The sequence below is a fragment of the Hypanus sabinus genome, chromosome 9 (assembly GCF_030144855.1).
Source record: "Hypanus sabinus isolate sHypSab1 chromosome 9, sHypSab1.hap1, whole genome shotgun sequence".
Taxonomy (NCBI): domain Eukaryota; kingdom Metazoa; phylum Chordata; class Chondrichthyes; order Myliobatiformes; family Dasyatidae; genus Hypanus; species Hypanus sabinus.
Genome location: NC_082714.1, coordinates 51,898,891 through 51,922,649, shown reverse-complemented (window position 1 = coordinate 51,922,649; position 23,759 = coordinate 51,898,891). Strand labels below are relative to the sequence as shown.

General features: G+C 41.9%; 1 protein-coding gene across 3 annotated transcripts; it reads right to left on the bottom strand.

Annotated features, from left to right (window-relative positions):
* Window positions 1-11,128: 11,128 nt before the first annotated feature.
* Window positions 11,129-23,757, bottom strand: tsr3 (TSR3 ribosome maturation factor). 3 transcript variants are annotated; one of them, XM_059979677.1, is made up of 8 exons: window positions 23,614-23,757; window positions 20,072-20,189; window positions 18,560-18,764; window positions 16,840-17,033; window positions 16,198-16,368; window positions 15,872-15,932; window positions 14,969-15,172; window positions 11,129-11,498 (listed from the first exon to the last, which is right to left on the bottom strand). In XM_059979677.1, exons 2-7 carry the CDS (start codon window positions 20,187-20,189, stop codon window positions 14,998-15,000), a joined length of 924 nt encoding a protein of 307 aa, XP_059835660.1. In that variant the 5' UTR covers window positions 23,614-23,757; the 3' UTR covers window positions 11,129-11,498; window positions 14,969-14,997. The 3 variants fall into 3 exon arrangements, with proteins under 3 accessions (XP_059835660.1, XP_059835661.1, XP_059835662.1); XM_059979678.1 differs by lacking the exon at window positions 23,614-23,757 and adding an exon at window positions 23,463-23,567; XM_059979679.1 differs by lacking the exon at window positions 23,614-23,757 and adding an exon at window positions 23,417-23,435.
* Between the last annotated feature and the right edge of the window lie 2 nt (window positions 23,758-23,759).

Genomic DNA, 23,759 nt, shown 5'->3' with positions numbered 1-23,759 from the left:
CCAAAATTCACGAGCCGTTAAAGGCGTCAGCAGAAAGCCACAATAAGGCAACGAATAAAAATCATAGATCTCAAATTTAAGTGAACAGTGGGTGAAGTATGTAGCTCCTGGGCTTATTGCTTATTGCTTATTGCTTATTGCTTATTGCTCTATGAAGCTGAGAGGGTTCTGAGATCATCTAATAACAAGATGAGATGTAGCTGATTTCTACAGGCAATAAGATGACTACAGGGCAACTTAAAACAAAATATAGCAGAAGAAGACATACAACCTCTCAAATCTACTCCATTACTCTGTTAGGTAATTCTTACAGGGAGTTGTCTGGGAGTTTCTGAGATTGCCTCTGAGCTGATGTATTTATGTACAACAAGACTGACTTGAGCAAACACCTCTGCAGTAGTCTGTTCCATTCAGAATCTTCCTGGCTCTCAAATAAAGGAGATATTCCAAAACAAGAGCAGGGGAAGTCACTTTGCCCAATTAGGTTTAATAGAGTAAGGTAAACCCAAGCAAGGTAGAGCATAAGGACTTGCAGAAACTGTTGCTAACCAATAATATCCTGTAATTATCAGGTGGCAAGGATAACGCGTGCTGAGAGGATACAAAGAACAAAGTGGTACATGGGATTAGGGGGCTCTTCAGCCTGTTGAAGAGTAATGCATTAATTTTAATGGATACCGTTAACAAGGGTGTGGATCGAATTTTGTTTAAGCTGGTGGATCTGCCCATTACTACTGGGGCCCCAGGGGAGTGGGGGGCATGGGCCATCCATACTTTCCTAGAGGAGGGGAGTGTAGGTGAGGGTGCCAAATCAGAAGCCGAGTTTCCCTTTGCTGAGGGTGGAGACCTTAAAGACAAGTTGCTCTCGTTTCTGTGGAGCGAGGGGAACGTCTAATGAGTCCGCTAGCGAGCGGGGAAAATTCAGAGTTGGTATCGGCCCTCACATCCCCGGTGAATAAATGGCCAAGTGCGCCGGTGGAGAGTCCCTGTTAACGTAGGCTGGGGATGTCCTCAGGGGCAAAGCCCACCCCTGAGGGGAAGGAGGAATATGAGGCTCGGGCTGACAGATGAGTGGCAGTGTTCTGATAATGTAAAAAGGCAGCGACTGGTAGAGTCTGAGCAGCCCGGCTGCTGAAGTAGCGACATCCTTAAAGACAGAGAGGACACTCCCGCAGGCTACTTGCAAAAATGTTTTGGCGCGTTGGGAAGCCCAATGAAGCTTATGGCGGGGTTTAGGAACACATTTCGGGGGAAGGGGGAGAAACTTTCTGCCTACGTTTTCTCGGCTAGAGAGACAGCTGAGTTGCTTGCGGCGTAGAAGGGCCATCCAAACGGCTGAGGTACATCAGCTGAGGACGGACCAAGTGCGGTCACAGGAGGCGATTGCTTTCAGCCTCCGAAAGTCTGGGAAGACGCGCCCCCTCTCTCATTTGTTGAGTTGATCAGAGATGTACGAGAGGAGGAGCGGGAAGCCTCTGTCAGCAAGGTACTGTCCTCGGTAGTATCCGCCGCTGCTGAGTCCCTGATGCACCATCAATAACTCACTCTGAGACGTAATGCGAGATATCGGCTTTTATTGACTGGAAGAAGGAACAAGCAGTAAGTGACCATCATACTGCATCCTGGAGACTGAGAGGCCGGGTTCAGACCTCAATCGCCTTTATACAGGGGTCTGTGGGAGGAGCCACAGGAGCAGTCAGCAGGGGGCGTGTCCAGACAGGCACACGTAGTTCACCACAGTCCCAGAGCCGGGTGTGTTAAAGGAGTTCATGGCAGAGTTTAGAGCTGAGGTGTCTCGGTTGTTTTTGGCGGGTGCAGCCGACAGGGAGCCGATCCCTCTGAGGGGACATACTAAGCAGAGCAATGCCGTTGAATGGGGGGCTTTGAAAGGGGAGCGACCCGGTATTGTGTGTTACAGCTGTGGTGAAGAGGGACGTCAGGCGGGAGTGTGATGGACAGGAAAACCTTCTGAACCCTCCGGGTACCTAAGGAGAAAGAGACCCAGTGAGGGAACGCCTGGCGTCTCGGGGGGGGGGGGGGGGTTCATGTTCCAATCAATAAGTCAAGGAACACTCGAGAGCGAAAAACCTTATTCCCAAAGGCTTAGTGGGGCCGAGCTCCAACGCATCCCTATGGATCGAGGGTGTTTATGCTAGAGCCATACGTGACACCGGCTCTCAGGTTAGTCTGTTCGGTTTACAACTGGCATTTGACGCATTTACCATTGATGCCACTCAGTGCGCGAGAAATCTGGGGTCTTACCCCAGTTATGACTACCCCTATGATGGTTACTTGTGAATCTGGAGTTTTCGGAGGCAGATGCGGGAGTAGCTGAGGTCCTTGATACATTAGTGTTGGTTTGTCCGGACCCGGTCGAGAAGGGCGAATCTTCAGTTCTTGTGGGAACAAAAACTCATATCGTGAGGAGGCCAGTGGGACCCCGCTTAGCTTTCTGAAAACCTTGGCCGTTCACCTTGTGTTCCGAGCTGCTTTTGAGGAAATGCGAGGCCGCACTAGCTTTCTGATGAGTTTAAACAAAGAACTGTGTGGTACTCCCAGCCCAAACCAGTCATGTTTCGACCTGGGGAAGTAGCGAGAGTGATGGGCAACCCCAAATCCCCCGGAATGCCTGATGCCGAGGCCCTCTTGCTGGATGCTCCGGAGGGGAATGCCAATGGCGCACCTTTTGTTTCTCGGTGACGGTAATGTCTAGTTTTCCTGTGAAGCAAGCAGGAGAGAAACCATCTCCTAGAAAGGGAAAGTTGACAGCCCAGTCATTCATTGTGGTGACTCTCCGATACCTGGAGGCTGGAAGTCAAGATTGACAGAGAAGATGTTGAAGCTGGAAGATGTCTTTTCTACCGACAAGTTTGATGTATATTGTTATGAGGGTACTCGCCGCACCTTCCAGGTGACGGAGGACACCCTGTTCAGAGAAGGGTTGCAGCGATAGGCACCCGCCAAGGTGGAGGACATTCGGCAGCATCTGCGGAAGCTGGGATCATCGAGTCAGATGCCCCTCTGCGTTCCCCATAGTGGCGGCGAGGAAGAAGAATGGGAAGCTACCAATGTGTGTTGACTGTCGGACTCTTAACAGACGTACATGGTCCCGAGAATCGAGGACGTGCTGGCCTGTCTGAGTGGTGCGAACTTGAATAATGGGTATTATCCCATGAGTGAGTCTGACAAGGAGAAGATGTCATTCATCTGTCCACTTGGATTCTTTCCGTTTGAGAGGGTGCCCCAGGATACATCAGGAGCACCAGCTACTTTCCAGCGTGTCCTGGAGAAAAGAGTGGGGGATATGAACTTGCTTGAGGTGCTGATGTGCCTGCATGATCTCATACTGTTCGGGTCCACCTTGGAAGAGCATGAGGCGAGGCTACTGAAGATGTTAGGCCCCCTGAAAACTGAAGGGTTAAAACTATCCCTGGACAATTCCAAGTTCTGCAAGCTGTCTGTCAACTATGTTGGGCACATAGTCTCATGGGTTGGAGTAGTTCCATATCCGTCTAAGACAGATGCGGTGACCAGCTTGCCAAGGACCCAGGCCGTGAACGCCCTGTGAATTCTGTGGGTACTGAAGGACTACTCTAAAGTGACTCACCCTTTAAATCAGCTTCTGTGCGGTTACCCTCCCCGGGGAAGAAAGGGAGGACAAAGGGAGAGGATGGTAAAGATTACTTTAGCCCTTCAGAGCCTTTTGGAGCAAGATGGGATGCAAACTGTGAAGAGGCCTTTCAGTTGCTGAAGGAGCTGCTGATGAAAATGCCTGTGCTGGCTTCTGCAGACCCCCAGTTGCTGTATGTACTGCATATGGATGACAGCAGAGAGAACTTAGGGAGTGTTCTGTATCAGGATCAGGATATAGGGCTTTTTTAAACTGATTTTTTAATGCTTTTCTACAAACCAACTACAAAGAAAAACCAACAGCAAAATGAGAGTTAATACAGTGCAAAATAAACATATCAAAAGTATAATTCGTAACAATAACAGCACCCAGAATAAAATCATATAAAGTTAGTATCCTCCCCTCCCACCCACTGGAAACCTGCAGGCCAACCATTACATTGTGTAAAAAAAATAAAGAGAGCTTTCAACCCCCCCCCCCAAACTGTAAATATAGTTTTAAAAGAATAATGCCTACTATGAAAACTATAATGCAATTTCCATCAAAAAGAAACTATAAAAATTACAGAGGGAAAAAAACTGGAAGTAAGGGATTAAGAAGAATAAGCTTAATCTAAAGAGGAGTTATGAAAATAATCAAGAAAAGGTCCCCACACCTTTTAAAATTTTATGTCCGAGTTGAGAAGTGAGTAATGAATTTCTTCAAGATCTAAACAGGACATGATATCATTAAGCCATTGAGCATGAGTGGGTGGGGCAACATCTCTCCACCTAAAGAGAACTAAGCGTCTTGCCCAGGGGTCGGCAACGTTTACCACTGAAAGAGCCAATATGGACCCATTTCCCACAGAAAAGAAAACACTGGGAGCCACAAAACCCATTTGACATTTAAAATGAAATAACTCTGCATACAATGGTTTTTTTTTGCCTTTATGCTATGTATAAACAAACTATAATGTGTTGCATTTATGAAATTGATGAACTCCTGCAGAGAAAATGAAATTACATTTCTGCATGCAACAAAAACATTTTGAACTCCGAAAAAAAGACGTTGGGTTGAAGGTTACTCCATAGTTAGTCTACCTTGGATCGAAAAATTAAAAGAAAGCGCGCACTGGCGGGTGTCAGGCATTGGCAGTGGTGATGTATATTAATAGCGATAAAAAACATGTTGTAGCGGTGTGCTACACGCAGCGCTAAAATAAAGACTCTGCAGTCAAAGGTAACTTTATTCAAACTAAACAGCCTTGCTTTAAAGCCTCCCTCAACCCGTCCCCATGGGCGCGGATGCTCCAAAATACACGTACTCACAAACCCCCGTAGGCTATCTCCCTTAGCCTGAATGGTGGCTAATTGTGAGCCGGTTCGGATGTGCCAGGAAATGGGGTCTCCACAACGTTTTTAGATTGTACAAGATCACCATAATCTTCAAATTTCGAATTACATTTCAAAAACTAACAAGCCACGGGGAGCCACAGCACAGAAATGAAAGAGCCGCGGGTTGCCGACCCCTGGTCTAGCCAAAAGAGAGGCCAAAGATAATGTTTGGTGTTTAGTCAGACTCAAGTGTATTTCTGCCTCACCCAAGGTACCAAAAAGGGCAATCAGAGGATTAGGTTCTAAGTGGCAATTAAGAATATGGGATAAGGATGAAAAAACTTCTCTCCAAAATTTCTCCAAACTAGGACAAGCCCAATATGTATGGCTAAGAGAAGCCTCGCCACATTTACATTTATCACAAACAGGTCAAGATAAAACTATGCCAATTTAGTTTTAGACATGTGAGCCCTATGTACAACCCTGAATTGTAAAAGACAGTGGCGAGCACATAGAGAGGTTGAATTGACTGACTTAAGAATTGAATCCCAAACTGCGTCAGGTAAAGAAATGCTTAGATCATGCTCCCAAGCAGTTCTAGTTTTATCAAAGGGGGCACAACTCAAGGTGACTAATTTATCATGAATAAAAGATATTAAGCCTTTGCCCAATGGATTAATAGGGCATAGGGTTGAGCGGTGTCTGTTATCCCCTGAGTGAAACCACCCCACACGCAGACTGGAGTTTCTGGCATTGAAATGGGCTGTGGTGGATAAGTCAAGTGATTATCTAGATGGTGTCAAGTTCAAGATGAAGATGGACAATGATCCATTGACATATACCTTGACCTTGGCGAAACTGGATGCCACAGGCCATCGTCGGTTGGCAGCATTGTCTGCCCTTCATTTCAGCCTGAAGTAGGAACATTGATGTGAAAACTTTGTCCCGACGTCCGCAGGAAGGTCTAGAAATGGACGGAGAGTGGAAGAGCGTTCCTGCACCTGGAGTTAAAGCCATGCCAATTTTCCATCACGGAAAATCAGAGGCGAGGCAAAAGCAGAATCGAGCGGTGGATCATTTGGGAGCTTCTGGTTGAGCATTTCTACAAGCTTACTGCAACCTGACCACTCTTAACACAAAGCAGTTGCCTGAGTTGGCCGCTGCTCAGTGAGATAATCCTTGTACAAGTACCATTTGGTCAACAGTTGCGAATGGGAATATGGCCAAGCTGAAAAGATGATACACTCTGCTGATTCTCTACACACCACAGAAAATGGAACAAACTAGAGTTGAGGAACCAGATTCTACAGCAGGTCACGTCTCCTCCAGACAGGCCTCGGTGTTCCCAGTTGGTTTTGCCCGAGAAGCATCAGAGGATTGTGTTGTAGCCACTTCATGATGATTCAGGTCATTTGGGATTTGACAAGACCTATGGATTGCTCAGAGATCATTTCTACTGGCCCCGAATGAAGCCAGAGGTCGAAGAGTACTGCAAGTCGTGCATTCGTTGTATACAGAGGAAGACACTGCCTAGGAGGGCCACTCCTTTATCTCATTTGTAGAGTGCAGAGTCACCTGACCTGGTGTGTATGGATTTCCTCTCCATAGAGCCTGATTCCAGCAACATGGTGAATGTCTTGTTTATTATTGATGACTACACCAGATATGCCCGGGCTTTCCTTACAAACAATCAGAGGACATCCACCATGGCTAAAGTGTTATTGAAAAATTATTTCGTTTATTATGGTCTCCCCAGACCTAGTGATCAGGGAAGGGATTTTGAGAGCAGATTCGTACATAAGTTACTGAGCATGCTTGGAGTCAAGAAGTCGAGGAGTACGCCTTATCACCCATAGTGTGATCCCCAGCCCGAGAGGTTCAACCGGACATTGCTAGACATGCTCGGAACCCTGAAGATCAGCAAGAAAAACAAATGGATTCAACATATTGGACATTTGATCCACTGTTACAACTGTACACAGAATGAAGTTATCTGATACTGATGACTGAAGCTCTTGACCATGTTGGCATGCTTTTATGCATTGAGTTGCTGGCACACGATTAGCTGGTTAGATAATTGCATTAATGTAAAGTGTATTTAATAAACTGGCCCCCGAGTATAACTGGAAACTCTGCAGAGTCCTTTCTCTAAATTAGTTAAAAACTTTATTGAATTTTAGCTAAGAACTATGTTGATAATGGGTGGAGATTTCAATTGTTGTCTGAATCCTTAGATGGATAGATCTAAACCTATTCGAATTCTTCCGAATAGATCAGCCTTACTTATTAATTCCTTTATGGTTGATTCGGGAATTACTGAAATATGGCGGTTTTTGAACCCTAAAGATAAAGAATTTTCGTTTTTTTCACATGTATATCACAGTTATTCTAGAATTGATTATTTCCTTATTGATCATCGTTTATTAACAGATGTTACTGATTGTAAATATGATTCTATTGCCATTTCGGATCATGCACCTTTGAAGTTATCTATCAAGATTTCGGACTCTTCCAATAATACTAGATCTTGGAGACTTAACGCTACTTTGCTTCAAGATCCAGAATTTATCACCTTCATAAAACAGCAAATTGACTTGTTTTTCTCAACAAACTATATTGAAGAGATTGACAGAGGAATACTTTGGGACTCTTTTAAGGCTTTTATCCGTGGACAAATTATGTCATATTCCGTTGGTAAAAGAAAACAAATGTATTTAGATATTGCTTTATTAGTGGATAAAATTAAAGAAATTGATAAGATTTATTCCGTGACTCCTACCAAAGAACTTTATAAGAAGAGAGTTGAGCTTCAAATGGAGCATAGCTTATTATTATCTTCTTCAATTGAGAATCAATTAATTAGGACCAGGGCTCAATTTTATATTCATAGTGATCGAACTGGTAAATTGTTAGCTAACCAATTAAAAGCTATTTCGACTAAGCGACAAATTATTAAAATTCGTAAACAAGACGGTAATCTGACTACTGATCATATAAGAAATCAATAACACTTTCCAAGATTTTTATAAATCTTTATATCAATCAGAATTTGATGGCGATCTATCCATGATGGATAATTTTTTTAACAATTTGAATATTCCCAAACTGACAGATGAAGATCGGAGCTTGTTCGATGCTCCTATTTCTATGGCCGAAATAGGAGAGGCCATCTCATCAATGAATTCAGGGAAAGCTCCTGGTCCTGATGGTTAATATTATAGAATTTTTAAAAGCTTTTTCTTCTTTGCTTTCCCCTTGGTTATGTGAAATCTTTAATGGTGCATTTGCTAAGAAGAGATTACCCCAGTCTTTTTATGAAGCTACTATCTCTCTAATTCTTAAAAAAGATAAGGATCCTACTTTATGTGCATCTTATCGCCCTATATCGCTATTAAATGTAGACTCTAAGATTCTTACAAAAATTTTAGCTATTAGGTTAGAAAAGTTACTATCACAGATTATTTCAGAAGACCAAACTGGTTTTATTAGGAATCGGTATTCCTTTTTAATGTTAGAAAATTGATTAATATCATTTATACTTCATCACCCACAACCCCAGAATGTGTTATTTCATTAGATGCTGAAAAAGCTTTTGATAGAGTTGAATGGACATACTTATTTAATGCTTTGAGAAATTTTAATTTTAGTCCTAATTTTATATCATGGATTAAATTAATATATTATAAACCTGTTGTTTCTGTTCTTACAAATAATCACAGATCCTCTTTTTTTCAATTATCTCATGGTACGAGACAAGGTTGTCCCTTAAGTCCTTTATTATTTAATATCGCATTAGAACCTTTAGCCATTGCTATTTGTGAATCTCCTAATATTTTTGTTATTACCCGTAATGAGAAGTTATACAATTTATCACTTTATGCTGATGACTTGTTGTTATATATTTCTGATCCTGACAGGTCTATTCCCACTATTTTATTCTTGTTGGCTCAATTTGGTAGTTTTTCTGGTTATAAACTAAACTTGGATAAGAGTGAATTATTCCCTTTAAACGCGCAAACTTTATTGAATGACAGGATACCATTTAAAGTTGTTACTGATAACTTTATCTATTTAGGTATAAAAATTACCAAGAAATATAAAGATTTATTTAGACTGAATTTTTTACCTATGCTTCATCAAATTCAACAACTTACTACAAGATGGTCTCCCTTATCCTTATCGTTAGTTGGTCGGATTAATGCTATTAAAATGATGATTTTACCGAAATTTTTATATTTATTTCAAGCCTTACCAATTTTTATTCCTAAATCTTTTTTTGATAACATTGATTCAAAAATTCCCTCATTTGTGTGGCAAAATAAAAACCCCAGGTTAAGTAAAAGGCAATTACAAAAATCTAAAAAAGATGGTGGTTTAGCTTTACCTAACTTTAGATTTTACTATTGGGCGAATAATATTCGTAACTTAATATATTGGAAATTAGATTTGGATTCACCATTGTGCCCACAGTGGGTAAATTTAGAATGCAAAGAGGCACAGGGATATTCTCTATTCTCCGTTCTTGGTTCTTCTCTTCCTGCTGATTTAGTTAAATTCAATTAACAGATATCCAACACTGTTGTCAAACATACATTACGAATTTGGTTTCAATTTCGTAAGTTTTTTATTCTGAAAAACTTTGTTCTTGATAGCCCTATCTTACTTAACTTCTTTTTCAAACCTTGACAGATCAAGCTTTTAGCATATGGAAAAGGAAAGGTATAAAATGTTTTCGTGATTTTTTTTTGAAGGTAGTTTGATGTCTTTCGACCAACTTTCCAACAAATTTAAGTTACCTAAATCTAATTTTTTTAGATATCTACAAATCAGAAATTTTTTACATAAAGTTCTACCATCCTTCCCCAATTCAACTTTGATAGATTTTTCAGATTTGATTTTTACCTTAAATCCTTGTCAGAAGGGATTAGTGGCTCTTATTTATAATATGATTATGAAGATACAACCAGAAATATCAGGTAGAATTAAACAAGAATGGGAAAAAGAACTTCAATATATCAACAGAAAAATGGGGAAAAATTTTACAAATGGTTAATTCTTCTTCTATATGTGCTAAACATGCTTTAATACAATTTAAAGTTGTACATAGAGCTCATATGTCTAAAGATAAGCTTGCTCGATTCTGTTCTCATATTAACCCTCAATGTGACAGATGTCATTCAGATGTGGCTTCATTGACCCATATGTTTTGGTCATGTCCCACTTTACATAATTATTGGAAGGACATATTTGCTACCATTTCCTCAGTTTGGAATATTGATTTACAATCTCATTTTATTACTGCAATTTTTGGTATACCAAATGAGGATGGTAATCGGTTTTCCCTTTCAATTAGACGAATGATTGCCTTTGTAACATTAATGGCCAGAAGGTCTATATCACAAAATTGTAAAGAAATAAATCCTCCTACCACGTTTCAGTGGTTCTCTCAAACTATTTCTTATCTGAGCTTAGAAAAAATTAGAAGCACTATTTTTGACTCATCAATTAAATTTGAAGAAACTTGGGGACCATTCATTCGACATTTTCATATGAATTAATTTGGCCTCTTCCAGACCTTCTGTTTATTCTTGTTCTGGTATGGAGTTCTGGAGTTTTTGACACTATCATATACATATAAACTGTTATTATTGCCCATGTTAGTTTAGTTTAGTTTTTTTTCAATATGTATTTTTTTTCTTGTATTTTTTTAATTTTTTTTTCTTTTGATGATTATTCTTACTTTTTTTCATGTATAATTATTATAGGCTTGATTGATTAATGTACTATTTTTTTGTTGATATTTTAATAGGATATTGTTATCTTATTATTAATTCAACTTCAAGTCTAGTGCACTTATAACCTATTCATTATTATGTTATGTTTTTTTTTATATATGAAATTCAATAAAAAGATTGAAAAAGAAAGAATTTTAGCTAAGAACGAGAGACATTTATCCTCCTTTGGAAAAAGACAGATGTAATTAAAGTCAATAAAATTATTTACAAGCCTTGATAGGAAGGACTTGTTTCCTAGTACTGGAAGAAGACATCCCACCCCCACTTCTCAAAGGGCAGTAAAGACTAGAACAGAAGAAACTCTATTGAGAGGGTGCTTGATAGACATTGTCTGTTGCACCACTGCTGTGCCAATTTCATATTATTAAAAATATACTATTCAAAACTAGCAAAAATATACTTTATTCAAACTCTTAATAGGAAAAGTAAAGTACAAGCATGAGATCATCAGACTGTCAGCAGCTTTGTGACTTTCCTTTGTTCTACAAATCCCACACCCAAGGTTCCACTTTTGAATGTTAGTCCCAAGTTCTTGTATCATTCTGCAGAGTTAAATCCTGTTTCCAATACCCATCTTGTTCCAGTTCCTTCTGTTTTCCAGTTAAGTTGTTGCACATCAATTTGCCAGTCCAGGTCCATTCTAGTATCCATGCAGCTGGACTACTGGTTGTTATTTGACAACCTCTATAATTCACTTCAACAATTATGTAGCAACACATGCAAAATGTTGGAGGAACTCAGCAGGCCAGGCAGCATCTATGGAAAAGAGTACACAGTCAATGTTTCTGGCCGAGACTGGAAAAGAAGAGGAGAAGTCAGATTAAGAAGGTGAGGTGAGGGGAGGAAGTAGTATAAGGTGGTAGGTGATGGGTGAAACCAGGAAGAGAGGAGTGAAGTAAAGAGTAGGGAAGTTGTTTGGTGAAAGAGATAAAGGACTGGAGAAGAGGGAATCTGATGGGAGAGGACTGAAGACCATGGAAGAAAGGGAAGGGAGTACCAGAGAGAGGTGATGGGCAGGTAAGGAGAGAAAGTGACAGAGGGAAACACAAATGAGGAATGGTGGGGGGGTGCAATTAGCAGAAGTTCGAGAAATCAATGTTCATGCCATCAGGTTGATACTATTATGTAGTATCCTCATCCTTGGAACGGAGTCAAATAGAAACAGAGGAGCATGGAATTTGTTGTTCCTGATAGTTTTCCCAATTGGTTCTCATGTCAAAGTCTCACCACACAGGTTGACTTAACCTAGGCCTTACAATATCTGGTATTACCAAAATAACAATTAATTCTTATAGAGAAACTCACACAAGAAGCTGGAGAAACTCAGCAGGTCAGGCAGCATCAATGGAAATAAATAAACAGTCGATATTCAAGGCCAAGACCCTTCTTCAGAATTGGAAAGTTATGGGGAAGACGCTAGAATGAAAATGTGGAGGGAGGGGAAGCAGGACAAGCTAGAAGGTGATGGGTGAAGCCAGGCAGGTGGGAAAGGTAAAGAGTTGGAGAAGAAGGAATTTGATAGGAGAGGAGAGTGGACCATGGGAGAAAAGGAAGGATACTGGGAGGAGGAACTAACTCTTCTAGCTTTGAAGACCTGAATTCTACGCAAGATGTTTATTACCATCGAAGGCTTTACAATCCATTTCCTGATATACAATTGTGTCATCAATTAATGGCTAGATATGCATTCTTTGAAACATTATTGATTTCCATGTACTTTCTGCACATTCTCACAGAACTTCGTGGCCATTAACTATTCTTGTATGTGGCAATCTCCAAATGTCCATTTAGACTGCGATGGTTATTTTTAAACCTTTTAACTACTTCACCAAGGACCTCAGACATCACACGGGAAGGAGGTGTTAGGATGGCCTCAGATTTATCACTGCAATTAACATAGAGGAATGAATAGTTTCCTTCAGTGTTATAAATTTTCTATAATTCCACTGTAGTGAATGAGTTCTCAATTTGGCAGATGAATGCTGGAGCCACAGCTATTCACTTCATTAATAGTATAAGACACCATGTCTCCAAATTTGCTGGTGATGCAGATAAAATTGAATGCAGTATGAAAGGCTGCATTAAATTACAATGAAGTATTAATAAAGCAAGTGGATTCAAAAATGAGTTTATAGAATTTGGAACTCAAGAGTAAAATAGAATTTTCTAAGTCATCAAAATCCATAAATATTGAAGGTCTAATGATTGTTAGGGGTGCATGAAAATTGTTTATATTACTAAAATAGCAGTCATACAAGTTACTCAATAAGCCAATTGAAAGCAGTCATTTGTACCTCAAAGACTAGAGTGCACGGAAACAGAAGTTACGCTAGACTTATAAAGCCATGATCAAACCCACAAGTGATGTGTGAAATTGTGGGCACCATGTCCTTGGAATAAATTATCCTTGCTGGAGAAAAGTGCAGCATTAATATACTGTACCCGGATCATGTGCTAGCTAGATCGCAGAAAGTGTGCAGAAATTAGGTCAAGGGCCAATGTGAGCTTTCAAACTTAATTCAAAAATTTTAAGATTTACTTCTGCAATCTCTGATTGAACTTTGGATCCCATAAATGGAGAGAGAAAAAAACTGAGTTTTGTAAAAAGAAAAAGAGAACAAAATGCTGAAGGAACTTAGCAGGTCAGGCAACATCTATGCAAGGGAATAAACAGTCAAGAATTTGGGCCAAGACCCTTCATCAGGAGTTGGCCTGAAACACCAACTGGTTATTCCCCTCCATAGATGCTGCCTGACCTGCTAAGTTCCTCCAACATTTTGTGTGTTGTTCTAGACTTGCAGAATCTCTTATGTTTATCAGCTGTTATCTCATTACAGTGTATTAGGCTTGGGAGGCGAATGGTTTACTATTGTTACACTGTCAAGGACACTGAAAAAGTGCAAGCTCTTCAATTTGACCAATTCTACTGAGGCTATCCTAATGCCTCCTTCCATCTGAAGTAGTGAAAGGGTTTAAAAACAACCATCAGGTGCCCAGTTTCAAATTTGCTGATGACACAAAGCTAGGTGGCAGTGTGAAATGTCAGGAGGATGTTATGAGAATGCAGGGTGACTTGGACAGGTTGGGTGAGTGGGCAAATGTACGGCAGATGCAATTTAATGTGGATAAATGTGAGGTTATCCACTTTGGTGGCAAGAACAGGAAGGCAGATCACTATCTAAATGGAGTCAAGTTAGGAAAAGGGGAAGTACAACGAGATCTAGGTGTTCTTGTACATCGGTCAATGAAAGCAAGCATGCAGGTACAGCAGGCAATGAAGAAAGCTAATGTCATGCTGGCCTTTATAACAAGAGTAATTGAGTATAGGAGTAAAGAGGTCCTTCTGCAGCTGTACAGGGCCCTGGTGAGACCCCACCTGGAGTATTGTGTGCAGTTTTGGTCTCCAAATTTGAGGAAGGACATTCTTGCTATTGAGGGAGTGCAGCGTAGGTTCACAAGGTTAATTCCCGGAATGGCGGGACTGTCATATGTTGAAAGATTGGAGCGACTGGGCTTGTATACACTGGAATTTAGAAAGATGAGAGGGGATCTGATTGAAACATATAAGATTATTAAGGGATTGGACACACTGGAGGCAGGAAGCATGTTCCCGCTGATGGGTGAGTTCAGAACTAGAGGCCACAGTTTAAGAATAAGGGGTAGGCCATTTAGAACAGAGATGCAGAACAACTTTTTCATCCAGAGATTGGTGGATGTGTGGAATGCTCTGCCCCAGAAGGCAGTGGAGGCCAAGTCTCTGGATGCATTCAAGAGAGAGTTAGATAGAGCTCTTATAGATAGCGGGGTCAAGGGATATGGGGAGAGGGCAGAAACGGGGTACTGATTGTGTATGATCAGCCATGATCACAGTGAATGCGATGCTGGCTAGAAGGGCCGAATGGCCTACTCCTGCACCTACTGTCTATTGTCTATTTGGAGATTACCACATACAAGAATAGCTAATGGTCCATGAGGTTCTGTAAGAATGCTAAGAAAGTACATGATAGATAATAACATGTTTTACATATGTGTGGATACAACTGGGTCTTTTAAGAGACTCTTGGATAGGTACAAAGAGCTTAGGAAGATAGAGTGCTATGTGGTAGGAAATTCTAGGCAATTTCTAGAGTAGGTTACATGGTTGGTATCTATGTTCTAACCCAACTATACACGCATTCTGAACATTCTGATTTTTAAAAATAGATTATCATGGAGGAAACCCCTACCAATTTCTGCAAAGTTCTTCATCATTAAATCACCCACAATCCTCTGCAATCCCAGTGGCCTTTCCAGAAAGTTGTTCTTCCTCACTGTTCGATGGTTGCTCTTCACATTCACTGCAAACCTCTGCTTCACTTCTTTCCTCTGAGATACTATCTTCATCTTCTTCTTCAGAGTCTTCATCACTTTCGTCTTCAAGCTCCACAGTTCTTAAACAATATTAAGTGAAAGATACAAGGAAATGTGAATTTAGCAAAGTATTCTCACAATTTCCATCCTCAAAGTATTATCTTGGGAAGTCACCCCCATTACTGAAAGTTATAAGATCTTAAGACATAGAAACATTGTTCCTAGCTCTTGAGCCCGGGCCGTTGCCTCTATTCGATCTGTCGCAACTATCCTGTACCTTCAATACTTCGGTTCACACCACAAAAATGCTAGGTTGTACCAGCAGCTCAAAAGCTCAACTCCGAAAAGGGAAGTTATTGATTGCAGTGCTCATTCTCCATGAGTGTGTGATTAATTGAGTAGTTAGTAGTTTTGTTTGCTGCCAGTAAGACGTCACTGTGCTAAGGTTGGGTGAGACTACAACTAAAGGTCCTATGGGTTAAAGGGTGAAAGGTGTAATGTTTAAGGGAACCATGAGGGGGAATTTCTTCACTCAGAGGATGGTGAAAGTATGGAATACTTGCAAGTGGTGGTTGCAGGGTTGACGCATTTAAGAGAAATTTGGTTAGGTACATGATGAGAGGGGTATGGAGGGCTGTGGTCCAGGTGCAGATCGATGGGAGTAGGCAGATTAATTACTTGTCACAGACTTGATGGGCTGAAGAGCCTGTTTCTGTGCTGTAGTGTCCTACGCCTCCATGACTTCCAATTAAATATACATACACGTGCTTAGTCTTTACCTTCCAAGCATGGGCCTATTAGGATTACAGAACTCTTTTCCTGAATCAACATCAAATGGATCTGCAAAAGAGAAGTAATTTAAATAACAAAGTCATTTCACATCTTCTAGTCACTTTACATTCATACATCTTTTCTTTGAAAGTGCAAGCTCTTGCTGGGTTTCACCAGCGTTCCAGCAGAGGGAAGCACAGTTACTGCTCCAGTTTACCAGCCAGACACACCTACCGGAAGAGGAGCAAACTCTTATCAATACTCAGTCACAAAAGGACCATACCTACACAGAACGAATACTTTCAGAGAAGGCCATGTACAAGATGAGTTTTACCTTCCACTTCTTCTGGCTCTTGTTCAGCAGCAAGCCACTCCTGCTCAGCCTGTTGGACCTCCACCTCATTCTGGCACGTACTATACTTTGTCAAGGCTATGTGATTCAGTTCCAAGAACGTTTTGCCCCATTTGAACTTCTTCAGGAGAATATCAGCCAGTTCTGGAAACCCTGCAAGAATCAAACACTATTACCAGGATAAGTCAGTCTTCTCCCTAAATTTTAATCTCTCAAACCCCTCCTTATACTCCCATAACCTGCTCCAATTCCTTCTTTCTTCCCATTTCTGCAACAATACCCTTGTACAACCTTCAGGTACCATGTTTCATAACTCTCCTCTTGTCCTGAAGCACAACACTACCCTTCTCCATGAGCAGGCTAGTTCTTTTCACGTTATGCTCTGCTCCAAGACGACAGCAACATTCTTTCACTGTCCTTCCTGGGTACTGCATCCAATCTGCGTTCAGAAGCAAGAAAATGCAGGATTCTGTTTGGCTGCAATTCCTTCCATAGTCTACCAGCTCTCTGTCTCCAATGACTGCTATGGATCACAAAGCCCATGCAGCTCAGCCGGATGGGAGTAGATCGGAACTGATGAATGGATGCATCTGAAACTCATTCAACATAGCTCCTCCAACTCACCCACAATGAAGAAGGTGGCAGCAAAAGCCTCCACACAGGAGAGCTTGCAGGGTCGCCCGTAATTCACCGGATTAGCAGCAACGAGGTGCGGCAATAGCCGGAGGTGTCTGCCCTTCATCCTTGAGAAAGGAGTCTCCGTTAGTTTAGCCCAGGAACAATCGATGACGGCCACACCCCGCTGCTCCACAATCTTTCTGGAGGGATACAAAATGCAGAACTAGGCAGACAGAATATTAGACAATGCAGTAAGACTCTTATTCTGTACTTGATCTGTACTGTGTGATCAACTCCAAACAAACCTAAGAGCAAAATACTACAGGAGCTGGTAGCTTGAAGTGAAATGTATATGCTAGAAATACTCAGAGATCCAGACAGTACCGACAGAGAAAGAAAGAGTATAAATTCTTTAGGTGAACAATGTTTTCATCAGAACTGAAAAATGTTATAAGTCAGAGAAGTCATTGCAGATGCAGTTCAACATAGAGAAATGAGAAGTTTCCCACTTTGGTAAGAAAAAAAGGGAAGACAAAAAGTACTACCAATAATAATGGGAAAAATTTATCTACAAAGGGGTCTGGTACCATTGTATACAATTTACTAAAAAACAATTTACTAAAAATCAGACACGTACAGCACGAAGTTGAGGAAATTAATATGTTGGCTAACATCACAAAAGATACAGAAGCAAGGATATCTTCCTATAATTAGACAAAGCCTCCTTATCCAACAGTTTACTAGACTGATTTGTGGCTGTCATACATTAGGTGAACTAGGCCTGTATTTCATTAGAATTTAGGACAGGACATCACATTTACCCTTAAAAATTATGGCCAGACTGAACACAGGAATGACTTTCCTCTTGTTTGGGCACAGTAGAATTGCCTCAAACCAGGAGTCAGTCTCAGGATATAAGGCAAGACATTTTGGAGATGAGAAATTCCTTCACACAGATAATGATAAACCTGTGGATTTCAGTAACACAGAAGGCAATGAAACTACGTCACTGAATATACTCTCCAGACACAAATGGAATCAAAAGATGTAGGAAGTGATCAGGAATGTGGTAATGAGATGGATTAGCCAGTTAGGGAATCAAAAGAGCAAACCCACAGGGCAAAACTACCAACTCCTACACTTTGTACAATGTTTGGAGAGCTGTGTTCAGACACGAAATAAAAACTGAAACAGGACTCAAGAATCTCAAGACTATCCAAGAGCTATAGGAGCAGGAATAACTTCCAGGGCCAGAGGCAGCTTAGCAGACCATATAACATTATTACAGCCCCAGTGACCAGAGTTCAATTCTGCCACTGCCTGTAAGGAGCTTGCATTTCTCCCCATGACCCAGTGGGTTTCCTCGGGGTGCTCTGGTTTCCTCCCACATTCCAAAGATGTACAGACTGGTCATATGGGTGTAATTGGGTGGCACTAGCTCATTGGGCCAGAAGGGCCTCTCACTGCGATGTATCTCTTAATAATAATAAGTAAAAATGTATTACCCAAATGGCTCCACACACATACAGTACTTAAGTTTGCTGGTCAAGATCTGACTTCAGAAAACAGGGCTGGCCTGCAAGACCTGCAATCTGCGATCACTAGAAGCAAACCATGCAACACCATTGAGAACTGAGCACCGCTCAAGGACAGTAACAATGCTCACTCTATGGATAATTTTCAAGCTCTAAGTGGTCTTGCATTGCTTAATGGATGTTGTGTTTACCTGTCAGAAGGGGAGACGTATGTGGTTCCTACAGGAGACAGAACTAGTCCGCTGAATCTCTCGTTGATGTGCAGGTTGCGGACAAAACCTTTGCGAATAAGTTTCCTGCCTGTACATCTTTTTGGATCACAGTGTCCCAATTCCCACATAGCCAGTGGGCACGGGAAGTGGTATTTCGGGCATATTCCATCCTCGGATACCCCAGCTGAAAAAAAAAATCAAAGATACCGTGGGGTCAGAGACCAACACATGCACACGCACGTGCAAGAGATACTGCATTAGCAGCAACTGAGAAAAACAGTCAACCACACCCACACATCAGAGACCAACACATGCGCACGCACACACACATAAAATCAATGTTCTTTCAGGGTTACGAACAAGGGGGAAATCTGAAACTCAAGTTATGGGAAGGGACTGAACCAAGAGGGACAAAAGTGAGTCGAGATATGCGGACACAAGTCCATTGAGAACAGAGCACCACTCAAGGACAGCAGCAATGCTCGTTCTGTGGACAATTTTGAAGCGTTAAGTGATCTTGCATTGCTTAATGGATGTGTATTTACCTGTCAGAAGGGGAGACGTACGTGGTTCCTACAGGAGACAGAACTAGTCCGCTGACTAGTATTGCAGACACAAATTCAGAAACGTGGGACGACCAGGGTGGTTGGGTAATGAAATGAGCAGTCCAAGGTAGGGGAGCCATAGGCAGTATGAGGGAGATCTCCAGAGGTGACATGGTTGGTGATGATGACCATGGCCTGAAGCTCCTCAGTGATATCCTGATACAGAGGTGGCGTTGGAGAGCTCCTCAGAAAGGTAGAGGTTGGTTTGCCAGACAACACCACCACCACACTTGTCTGTGGGTTTGACATTTCCCTGACTCCTGTAACAACCCTCCCCACCCTCAATCTACCCATTACCTTCCTCTAGAAGGACCTCCTTCCCTTTATTCCATGATCTATTGTCCTCGCCTATCAGAATCCTCCCTCTTCAGCCCTTTTCCCCTTCAATCACCTCAAATCATTTCTTTTCAACACCCATCCCCTCCCACCCACCTACCTACCTTTCCCCTCTCACCTGGACTCACCTATTCCTGCCAACCTGTGCTCCTCCCCATCCCCATACACTTTTGCTCTGGCTTTTGCCCTCTTCCTTTCCTATCGTGATAAAGAGTCTCAGCCCAAAATGTCAACTGTTCACTTCCCTGTACAAATGCAATCTGATCTGCTGGCTTCCTCCAGTGAGTGTACAGTTTCTCAGTACTTTCAGCATCTGAAGGATCTCCACAGAGAAGGATTGACCAGTCTGGTTCCATTCCACTGTCTTACTAGAAAAGGAGGTAGAAATTGACCAGCACCACAATAAAGAGCTTATCAGTGTAATCAAAATCAAAGTTTGAACACTGTCTGCATTAGCCACACACACACGATGCAAAAGGCCAAGGAACAAACAGCATTCCCTACTAAGTTTTGCTTCATATTGCACGAGGACATGGTAGCAATCTCGTACCTTCTAGTGCATTTTTAAGATCATCTTCAAAGGACTCCAAAGATCGGCCCTTGTCCCTATGGCGAACATCTTTCCATTTCAAAGGCGCATTCTCCCTTTTCGGTTTCTTCCGTCCCATCTGAAGAGGAATGATTGCGATAGGATTAAAGGTATTGACAGTGCAGGGAATGCAGCTGACACAACATTTCATGAAATAAAAAGAGAACCTATGCAGTCAGCCCATGAAACATCATCAACAACATTTTAACTATGCATCGTTTTGTTCACTAACTCCATTCTGTATCTGAGAATTTATCGATCTGACTCAGAACACTGAGCAGACTCTTCAGCTCACAGTGTCTGTGTCGACTTTCAAGCACCGAACTATACTGATCAACAGCAGTCTTGGCCCAATCTCATCCCAAAGCCTCAATGCCACAGCATTTTGCACATTTATCTGAATTCTCAAATGTTAAAGAGTACATTTTGCATTAGGCAGTGCATTTCAGATTTTAACCAATTCTGGGTGAAAAAATTCTTTGCCACATATGCTTTTAATCTCCTACTCTTACCTTAACCACGTGCCCTCTGGTTATGAACCTCGTTGCTAAAACACTTAACATGTCACTATGTACCCTTGCTATGCTCTTCATGATTCAGTGTACCTCAATCCAGATTCAGATTCGTTTATCAGGTGTACATTAAAACATACAATGAAATGCATTGCCTGCATTAAAACTAGCACAACCCAAGGATGTACTGGGGGGCATCAGCAAGTATTGCCATACATTCTGGTGCCAACCTAGCATGCCCACAATGCTTGGCAGAAAAACACAGCATGCAACAACAATAGCAAATCAAGCCCCTTTCCTCTCTCCCACTCACACAGACAGTCCTCCAGTGAACTTGCAGACAACAGGCATTCCAGTCACCCATACAACCTTCTCCAAGACAAAGAAGCCAAACCCAGCTTAAACATCCTCCTAAGTAAAATCTCAATGAACCTCCTCTGCACCGTTTCCAGTTCAATCACATTCTTCCTAAAATACACACAGTATTCCTTTATAGCCTATCTAATGACACTGGACAACAAAGATTTTGCTTCCTGAATACTCTTAGGTGTATTTTATGGATTTTGGGCTGCTGATCATGAAAATCACTGTGAAATTTCCCTATCACGCACCATTAAAAAAAATCACCTACTTTTTAAAATTTAAATTCATAATTCAAGTCAGAATAACTGCTACCAAGATTAAGGACCACAAATCAAACAGATCACCAACAGGCAAATTGGAAAAGATCTAGTGGGACCAGGGAAAATTGCATGGAAGGCATTCAAAGATGTTGAAAATTTTCTTGCAACTACAGAGCGTCAAACTACCTTTAGCTGGTTGACAACTTGCTTCAAGCATACAAAACCATGAAGTGCAACATGTCACTAAATAGATTCATTTTGTCGATTCCCATTTATATTTCTTCCCTGCAAATCTCGGCGCTGTCAGTGACAAGCATGATGAAAAGTTTCTCCAGGACATTGTGGTCATGGAGAAATGGTATTAGGGCAACTGGAGTCCATCAATGCTGGCTGATTAATGGTGGATACTTCAGTGAGAAACCTCAGACACTAAGTACAAATGAAAATCAGCAACAAAACATTTTTAGCTTAGATGAACTATTGCAAAGGGTCAGCACCATTAAGCAATTAAACGCATTATAGCCAATAAAAGTTCATTTGTTTCTCCAAATTCCTATGTGATACAAGTATTCTGAAATTATACGTGTGTTCAGCTTCAAGTGGTCTATCATAAACAAAAAGATTCTGAGGAAGCAACACTTTTGAAGAGATTTGTTCTCCAATGTTATTAATATGGTTGCAGACTCCCTGCTCCTACATTCTGTACACAGACTAATAACAGCAAGTATACCACATGCCTTCTTAATCACCGTTTCTATCACTGTCTTCACTCGTGCCTGGACATGCACATTAAGATCCCACTGTTCCTTGTACTTCCTGCAGTCCTGCTATTCATTAAGTACATTTTAACTATATTACTTAACCAAAAATACATTACACCTCACATTTTTCAGCTTTAAATTCAACCTGTCTTTCCTCTGTCCGTCTTATTAACTGATCAATATTACTCTGTAGGCAAAGACTAACCTCCCATCACTAAAGATCTAAAGAAGGATTAGCTTAATTTGTCACATGTACATTGAAGCTTACAGTACATACATACAGCTTGCGTCAAATCAGCGAGGATTGTGCTGGGCTCCCACACATACCTCTGGCATCAACGTAGCATGTACCCTAACCTATACATCTTTGGAATTTACTAATCACAGCCCCCATATTCACATTCAGGTTGCTAAGGCATCCCACAAATTGCAAGCATCCCAGAACCAATCAATTGCTGGTCACAGAAGAACCCTACCTCCTGTAACCACCCAACTTTGATCCAATTTGCCAAACTAGCCGGTATACCACAAGCTTTTGCCTGGAGAACCCATCTTCCACATGGTAGTTTGTAACTTATTAAGGTCTGTGGTTCCTTAAGGTTGTCATAGCTGGGGGTGGTAGTGGGGACAATCTCCCACTACTGTTAAATGCTCTCAATGAAGTGCATCTCAAATAGCCTCCTACAACCAAGCCCAGCTCCTGGCCTTCACGTGTGGCTTAGCTACGAAGCCTGGCAGAACTGTTTCTACTGACAGAAGGGGCAAAGGTCGGTTACTGGCACCTTAAAACCAGTTGCTTCGGGCAGATGAGGTTCGGTGGTCATGGTTGGCAGCTCATCTCGAAGCAAAACTCTGATGTCAAAGCTCCGCTTGCTTTGTGACTATACTCATTCACGGGGAAGGTTTCAGGAGTAAACCCCGAGGGAAAATCCAGAGATGAAGTCCTTGCAGCAATTAACTTCAACGCTGACTGGCAACCAAGCATTCCTGCGATGCATCTGGTGCCAAATGATATCAGTCTCTGCCGTTCCTTTGGATTAAATCCGCTGTGTGGAAAAGAAAAACCTGCTGCAAGGCCAAACTGCTGGCTCTCCATATCGTACTGCCCAGACTTGTGTACAACAGCTGGGACACAACATCCATAGCCGTCACCAACCATCAGACGGCCTCAACTACCGTCTATGCAGACAGCATCAATCATAATTCCCTCTTCAATACAACGGATAATTCCACAAAAAAAGTCAAACAAGGCCAACCTAGATCACTTCCCAAAAAGAAAAAATTGTTGGAAAATCTTAGCATAGAAGCCTGATCCGTGGATGAAAAAAAATTACATTGCAGGTCAAAGCCCTGCATCAGGACCGAGATGTCCCTCTGGTCTCTGACTGGCCCTACTCCTTCGCTGGTTACCTTCTTTCCTCTAACATACTCTCGGGCGCTTCTGGATTTCCCTTACTCTTTCTGCCGCTGAATTCTGTGCCCCATCTTCGGCACGCACACCAACCCAACCCTGCGAGACCAGGGCCTTCCCAAACCCAGCGGCCTGCTCGCCGCAACGAGCACGGCCACCGTTATTTCACCGGCGTTAAGCTGGACTCGTAACCCACCCGCGTAGGAAACCTGTCCACGGCAGCAGCAACAACACGCCACGGAGGCTCCTCGTCCCTCGCACAGGCCGAGTCCCGCCCTCTCAGGACCGCTCCACCAATCCGTCGATTCCCTTCCCTCCTCCGACCAATCAACGCAAGCCTTG

What these genes read in the sequence shown, in the direction of transcription:
- tsr3 (XM_059979677.1), bottom strand. Translation starts at nt 20,189, where the DNA reads ATGGGACGGAAGAAACCGAAAAGGGAGAATGCGCCTTTGAAATGGAAA. An exon ending in TCTTAAAAATGCACTAGAAG is followed by an intron (nt 18,765 to 20,071) that starts GTACGAGATTGC and finishes TTTTTTTTTCAG; the next exon opens with CTGGGGTATCCGAGGATGGA. An exon ending in TACGTCTCCCCTTCTGACAG is followed by an intron (nt 17,034 to 18,559) that starts GTAAACACAACA and finishes GTATCCCTCCAG; the next exon opens with AAAGATTGTGGAGCAGCGGG.